At 53.2% G+C, this 7,510-nt stretch overlaps 1 protein-coding gene across 1 annotated transcript; it reads right to left on the bottom strand.

The window, feature by feature from the left end:
- Positions 1–580: 580 nt before the first annotated feature.
- On the bottom strand, positions 581–7,179 carry LOC102370698 (E3 ubiquitin-protein ligase TRIM39-like). The gene is made up of 6 exons (XM_006038705.3): positions 6,533–7,179; positions 5,769–5,864; positions 3,497–3,727; positions 3,099–3,121; positions 2,501–2,619; positions 581–2,262 (listed from the first exon to the last, which is right to left on the bottom strand). The coding sequence occupies exons 1-6, from the start codon at positions 6,947–6,949 to the stop codon at positions 1,748–1,750; spliced, it is 1,401 nt and encodes a 466-aa protein (XP_006038767.2). The 5' UTR covers positions 6,950–7,179; the 3' UTR covers positions 581–1,747.
- Between the last annotated feature and the right edge of the window lie 331 nt (positions 7,180–7,510).

Here is a 7,510-nt window from a genome sequence, read left to right as displayed (position 1 = left end):
CTCTGGAGTGGTGCATGGCTGCTGGTTAGCGCTCTTGCAATACGATTGCACAGGGATCGCTTACCCGGCCCTGAAATGCAGCTGCTTCTAGGGAGGGCCTCAGTACTGGTTAACAGCAGCAGCAACATTGCACAGGGATCACTTACACTGAAGTTCTCCTGATTCACAGCAGAAAGAGAACGTTTTAACAGTGGGGTGGGGATGGAAATTTAGCTAGGAACATGGTAGCATCTTCATCAGGGAGCTACCATAAGGATGGTTTTGGCCCAGGTGGTTTTACTGACCTGGCAGGGAAGATTCCCTTCTTCTTGGCCTTGAATGACTCGATGTAGTTGAGGGTGGAGACCTGGCCATTGCAATGAGGGTAGGCACCCCTACGACAGTGTGCTTTAGCTTCCCAATGGGAAGATCTCAGCTATACAATTTATGGTGATGGGGGATTGCTCTTGGGCTCTCCCTCTAGCTTGCTCCTTCAGCCTTTTGTCTAGCGGTGAGAAAGACTAGGGGCTATCTGTACTCCGATGCTTCCAAGCTTGGGGCTTGCATGCAGGTTGCCTGCCAGGGATTTGGGATTATCTGAAGCCTCAGGCTGAAAAGTCTGGGAGGGAGGACACTTGCCGGTGGTAGTACCACACAGACGTTGTGGTAATGTCAGTGTGGTGCTACCATATTCAAGTCTATGTGGTCATTGAAGTTTATGTGGTAGTGCCACACAGACTTGAATGACCGAACTCTGCTCAGCCAACAGAACTGATTTGGCTGATTTGGCCCAAGATGCAAAATTTAAAAAAAAAACAAACTTTTCAATCAAACAGAATCTTTCCAGAGGGGTTGCTTACACCGGGACAATAAGGAATGATCAGACGAATCATCTACTGGTAGTTCTGTATTTCATTTGTCTTAGTTTTCCTGAGTAACCTCCCCAGCCAAGCCTTAGAAGATTGTCTCTGGCTCAGGCCACATTTGGATGTGACGCAGAACTCCCAGGATGGAAATTTCTGACCTGTGTTAAATTAGCTAAATGCTCCTGTTCTTGTTGCTAATTCAACCTTTCCCCCAGGGGCAAGAAGGAAATGCTCTGAGATTCCTGCTCCTTTTAAAACGGTCTTTATTAATTGCAGTCTGTGATGTCATGCAAGGAGGGGGGGTGGGGAAAACCCCATAGAACCTAAAGACCTGGCTTTCCCCAGGGCTCTAATACACTTAGCAAAAACACAGGTCTCCCCTGGGTCAGTCCGTGCCAGATGTAGCTTCCCTGTCACACCATGCAAGATGGGCAGGGCTTGCCCCAGCTGGCAACAGAGTGAAAAAGAGAAGCAGAACAAATCTACGCATATGGTAGTGAATGACCCCATACTACACAGAATAAGGGGCGTGTGTCATAGTCCATAATGCTGACAGAGAGCCATGAACTCTTCCAGCTCACACAGCTTATAGTAAAGATGATGGGAAGCCAGGATTCCTGGGCTCTATCTACAGCTCCAGGAGGGGAATGGGGCCAGAGCCACTGGCATTTGCAGATCCCGAGCCATGGGAGCTCTGTCTGAGCTTTATGGGGTTTTGCCCATTACCTAGGAACAAGACCATAGTGATCCTGAATGTGTTCTGGCTGCCCAGAAATCAGACTGTCCTGGTCTGTGTTTGTTGGGTGTATCCCCATTACCTTTTACTGGGATTATGGGGTATGGACCTTGCCACCCCAAGGAATGGGATGCTGGTTGTGCATCTGCGAGATGCTGCTCTGACCTCAGGGGCACAGGGTGATCTGGGCACGGTGGGACCAGAGCCAGAAGAACGGGAAGATCCTCTCTGTGAAGGAGGCCCTGAATGTGAAGAGCAGGGCCTGGTCCTCAGAATTAGCAAAGGTCACCCGCCCTTCTTCATAGTCCAGACAGACCTGGATCCTGCTTAGCCTGCACTCTGGGCCCTCCTGAGGCCGTGCAGGCCCAAAGGGAAGCAACTTGTACCGTCCCAGCTCTACAGCCCACACGCCATTCTGGGGCAGGAGGCCCATGGGCCCTTGCCTCCTCACCGATTCCTTCGCTACACCCACGGCCCAGCCGTCCTTACCCTCCACCCGCACCTCCCAGATGTGCTGGCCCGAAGAGAAACCCTCAGAGCCCAGGATGCAGAAGGCAGGGAAGAACCGCTGGGGGTCCCGGGGCTGGGAACGCAGGACCTTCTTCCCGTGCCTCACGCTCCGTCGGTCTGGTGACACCACTAGGCCAGGGTGAGCCGAGGAAGCATCCAGGGTTAGGATCTCTGGGAGGGCAAAGGGGGAAATTGGAGTCAGTCTGTACCCAGTCTGTACCCAGGGCTAATACTGAGCAGCTCCCTGTGATGCTCTTAACAAGGATCTCAAAGCAGGCCAGGGTGCTGTAGGGCATAAACAGGGATAGCCTCTGCTTAGGAAACCTGGCAGCTGTAATGATTTTCTGCAATACCCCCCTGGTGTCGCCCTGCAAAAATCAGCACGTGGCTGCGAGACAGCCCCCTTTACCCTTGCTCTGCACCATCTCGGCCCACAGGGCACGCCTCTTGCAGGAGATGTGCCTGACGGTCTCTTCCAGGCTGTCAGTGGGCACAGGGTCCCACCTGCGAAATGTCGGCATCTTGTACCTGCAGGAAGAGATATCCCCTTCACAAGGGCATGTGTGTTTGCAGTGCCAGGGTCAGCTGCTCTCAGGGGTGCTGGCTCCAGGGGAGTTGAGAAGCCAGGTCTTGCAAATAGTTATCTTGAGAGCCAGGAGCCTGAGTGGGTTCTTCACAACCGGGGCAGGGATGGCCAATGATAAAGGGCCGGAAGGGACAAATGGGACCCCATTTAGTCCCATCCTCCCCCACTGGGGCTCCAACACCACCCTTCTGAGACTCCCCTCCCCGCAGACCCCACCTAACCTGTCCTGTATGGTTCCCCCTGTAACCCCTGAATGGCCCCCATATACTCTTGTCCCGTTCTGTTCCCACAATAAACCCCATGGGACCCGACTCATTGCTTCCCCCAGCCCAAACTGCCTCTTCCCCTCTGTGACACCCACATTTCCCAGCCCCCAGCCCGCCCCCTCCCCATCTGCCAAGGGTAAGAAGGAGCCTCCTACCTGCTCAGGGTGCTTTTGGCATCCTAGTTGGGAAAGAAAAAGAAGAGCCTCTCAGACCTCTAGCCACAGAGTAGGGTGTTGCAGCAGGGGGTTGGGGAAGAGGGGGGCTGGGAAGTGCCCTGTCTAGGCAAGGGACATGGGGTGGGATGGGTTTGGGTGGGAAAGCAAGTGCCTTAGAGGCAGGGTGTATTTCTGGCATTAGAGTATCTTGGAGAATGGTACTTGGCTTGTGGGTTCTGCCCTGCTGGATACAATCATAGGTCAGAGCCCCTGCACTGCCCAGAACCCAGGGAGATTCTCCTATGGGCTGAGAGCAGGGGAAAGCCAAGAGTGAGGTTTTGGTGGAGGGGATGGCACCTCTCCTCCCCCCAGATTCAACCCTGCCCAGGCACCCTCACCTTGAGGAGCTCCAAGTCAGGAAGCTGGCACCTTCGCTCCAGCTCAGTAATCAGCCCGTGGAGAACCAGCACCTCCTGCTGGAGTGAGGCCATGTTCTCCTGGTGCAGCTGCCTTAGGCTCTGCGCCATGCTGTCCAGCCCCTCCAGGAGGGGCTGCTCCTTCTCCTGCAGCAGCTGGTGCAGCTGCTGGAAAGTGGAGGTGACCCGCTGCCTCTCAGCCTTCACGCGTGCCTATGATGGGCAGAAAAGTTGGTTGGGGTGGTCAGGCTGGGGAGTGGGGCACGGCTTCTAGCACCACAGAGCCAGCCAGGGCATCCCTACCCAGGGGGCAGAGCAAGTAGCAGACAGAGTGGGGTTCGGAGACAGGTGGACAGAGAGAAAGCAAGGGTGTACGTCAAAACTATTTTCCAGTATAAAACTGGAAACTGCTGAAGAACATGTTGCTGATGTTGCTGCCCCAGAAAAATAGACTTTTGATTGAAAACGTAACATCTAGACAATAAAAAGAAGAGAATGTATCTGTAAACCTTTATCCTTTGTTTTTTGACAGAAACGTAGACATTTTCCATTAAAAACCACTGACCCAAACAATTTCTCCCTGCACTTCCACCTCATTTTTTCCACAGGAGGAAATAAATAAATTAATAAAAGAAAAAAGCACAACACAACCCATTTTCCAACCATCTCAAGGGAGAAACAAGAGGATGGGCAGACACGCAGAGGGAAAAAAATAAAAGAGACTGGGAAGAACATGCCTAGGAAAGATCAGGCTGAGCTACACAGGGCAACTGATTAGAAAAGAGTCACCCTCCATGCAGAGATGTTACTACAAAGCAAAGGCAGACAAGGGTCTTTGGGTAGATGTGAGATCTTTTGTTAGAGCAACTAAATAGTTGGGAAAAATGTTCTTTGCCAGCTTTCGGGCACAAACACCCGTCTTTGCCCTTCTTTTTGTGCCCAAAAGCTGGCAAAGAAAAAAATTCCAACTATTTAGTTGATCGAACAAAAGATATCACATCTACCCAAAGACCCTTGTCTGACTATGTCCTTAAACCAACGCAGCTACAGCCATCACCCCTAGGAAGCAGAGGTCACTTTGTTCCAGGGCACAAATGCTTCCAGAATAAAAATCAACTCCTCCAGAGAAAAGTGTTCCCACGTGGGGCCTTTCTGCCATGACTCTACCAGTCATTCACTTCAGGTCAACAAGCTCAAAGATGGAGAGGTGCAGAACGTGGGGAAGTGGATGAGTTGAGGGGGCAGAAAGAGAAAGGAGAGCAAGATATAGAAAAAGACAAAGTAACAGGCAGGGGGGAAGAGGGGAGAGACACTTTGAGGGATGGGACAGAAGAAGAGGTGAATACAAGAGGTAGAAAGACAGGTAAGGAGACATGAAAAGATGAAGCAGCGCAGAGGTTTTTTGTTGTTGTTGTTTTTTACTTTTATCCGCGGGCAAATCAGCGAAAACTAATTCCAAATCCAAGTGTCCAGAACCATAAGTGGCCCTACTACTGGCAAACATCCTCCACCCCCACCTGGGGCTTCAGATGTTTCCAAAAACTTTGGCAGGCATCCTACTTGCCGGCCCAAGCCTGGAGGCTTGGGGTTCGGATGCCCCAAGGTTTTACTTGCCCTTAGCCATAAGGGCCTCAGAGCAAGCAAGGAAAGCAGTACAGAGTTAAGGTAGATGGATATATGGACACCCGAAGCTGTTCCCAGCCACCGAAATGCCATTACCCAGCCCAGGAGAGCTCCCTGTGGCCCAGATGACTAGCCAGTTCTTCCTGCCAGAGGGCAGCTCCTAATCAGGTCATGACTTGGGGTGCAGACAAGGACACTCAGCTTGTTTGACCACCGCCTCCCCACCAACCCCACAGTGCTCTCGCTCACGGTCCAGGCTGTGGATCTTAGAAACCCAGGCTTGAGCAGGCCAAAAGTTTGGCAACCCTTGAAAGCAGCTTCTCTAGGATGAGGCTGTCCTTGTCAGGGGTGGGGAGGCAGGGTGGCCTGGGGGCCCACCACCTGGAGCACAAGTAGAGGAGTAACACCATGAGCTCATAGCAGGAGTAGAGCTGTCATCCTTATTTTGGACCCACTGCCAGAGAAGGGATCCAGGGGGTCTCTCCTAGTGGTCTCGGACTGCATTTAATCATCAGATCCCAGAAGCAGCTTAGTACTGTTAGGCCGCTCATTACCCTCCATGGGAATTTGCACAGGAAGGGGTGAAGAAGGGACAGGCAGGAATCCCAGGCAGTCAGGAAAGAGCACTTACCTGCACGCCATCTATTCTCCTCCCTTCACTGATGGTGAGAGCCTCCCTGCTCTGCTTCTCACACTTCAGACTCTCCAGGTGCTTATGGAGTTTCTCCTGCCAATTGATAGATGTGAGGGGCTGTAAGGGACCTCTCAAGATCATCAGGTCACTTCAGTGATGGAGAAAAGGGGAAACACTTGACTAGGGGCTTGGGAGACCTGGGGGAGAGGGAGGGGGAGCGTCTCACAGCTCTGCCACCAACTGCCTGTGCCACCTTGGGCAAGTCACTTAGCCGCATCTATGAAATGGGGGATGATGCTTCTTTTGCCCGTGTGGGTTGAGCAATCTCCACACCGAAAGTCCTTCCAGAGGTGGGATATCTTAGACTAGGTTCAGGGCAGAAGGGCCTGAACAGGGTGCATCAGCTTTGCAAACATACCACTGGGCTCAACTGGACAGTGGTGGGTTAATCTGAAACATTAAACAGGTCAGATACAGAGAGTGAGCTCAGGACTCCTGGTTTTTACACCCAGCTGTGGCAGGGAAGTGGCATCTTGTGGGTTAGCGAGGGTGGGCCCGGGAGCCAGCACCCCTGGGTTACAGCCTGGCCTTGCTGGGGGGGATAAATCTAGGAAGGAAGAGAAGGCAGTCTGGGGGCAGGGGGGTCCCTGGCCAGCTCAGGGATGGTGCTTGTGGTCAGAGGAGGAATGGGACAGCTCAGTTCTGTGTCCAACAGGAGGCAGGTGCCAAGCCCAAGAGGTGAAGCGTGAGGTGTCCTTTACCTTGTATTCCTGGGTAGCCTCCTCTCTGGGAACCACAGCGTGAGCTCGGTGCTCCTGGGACCGGTCGCACACCACACAGATCAGCGCCTGATCCTCCTGGCAGTACAGATGGAGGGCTTCCCCATGTTTCTGGCACGTACCTGCTGCCGGCCTCTCGTGGCCAGCCTGGGACACCACCAGCTGGGCCTTCTCTACCACCGCCCCCAGCAGAGTGTTGGGCTGGAAACTCCTGCCCTGGAACCGCTTTCGGCACTGCGGGCAGGAGAGGTGTCCCTCCAGGCCCTCCCACACCACAGTGATGCAAGCCTGGCAGAAGTTGTGGCCACAGCACAGGAGCACAGGGTCCTTGAAGTAATCCAAGCAGATGGGGCAGCTCAGCTCATCCTCCAGGGCTCGGAAGGGGTTGGGGGCTGCCATGGCGGCCGGAGCGAAACAAAAGTGAAACCAATGTGTTGTTTTCCGCTCTCAGGGACTGCCCCCTGGAGCCTTGCCAGAAAGCCGATCTGCTGCCGTGGCTGTGGCTGAGGCTGATAAATAGCATGGAGGAGCTCAAATGAGACGAGGGAGGGGTAGGACAGGGTCCAGTGCATCTGGGTGCCTGGCTTCTATCCCCAGCTCTGCGAGAGGAGTAGGCGGCCTAAAAATGACTTTGGGATGACTGGGAGCCAGGATTCCTGGGTTGTTTCCAGCCCTGGGAGGGGTGAAGTCTAGTTGCTTAGAGCAGGAGCTGCTGGTTTTAATTCAACAGACTATTCTGAGATAAAGTGACTTTTCCCCATCTGTACAGAGTGCAACGGCTGCTCTGTCACTTCCCCTTTGTAAATGAGTAGCTCGAGCCTGTCTTCTGTTATGTTTCAAACACAACCTCCAGCACTTCAGCTTTCCAGAATCAATAAGCCACCGGACAGTTCTCAGACCCTTTGCAGCTCGCCTTGCTCCAGCTACTATGCTACTTCCCTTGGAGAGCTGGGGATGGGA

This window comes from Alligator sinensis, unplaced genomic scaffold (genome assembly GCF_000455745.1).
Source record: "Alligator sinensis unplaced genomic scaffold, ASM45574v1 scaffold979_1, whole genome shotgun sequence".
Classification (NCBI taxonomy): Eukaryota; Metazoa; Chordata; order Crocodylia; family Alligatoridae; genus Alligator; species Alligator sinensis.
Note: the sequence above shows the minus strand (reverse complement) of the source record. Positions and strands in the feature narration are given on the sequence as shown.

Coding starts and splice junctions, on each gene's coding strand:
- LOC102370698 (XM_006038705.3), bottom strand. CDS start 6,949: ATGGCAGCCCCCAACCCCTTCCGAGCCCTGGAGGATGAGCTGAGCTGC. Junction 5,865..6,532: donor AGGCTACCCAGGAATACAAG/GTAAAGGACACC, acceptor ATCAATTGGCAG/GAGAAACTCCATAAGCACCT. Junction 3,122..3,496: donor CTGACTTGGAGCTCCTCAAG/GTGAGGGTGCCT, acceptor TTTCCCAACTAG/GATGCCAAAAGCACCCTGAG.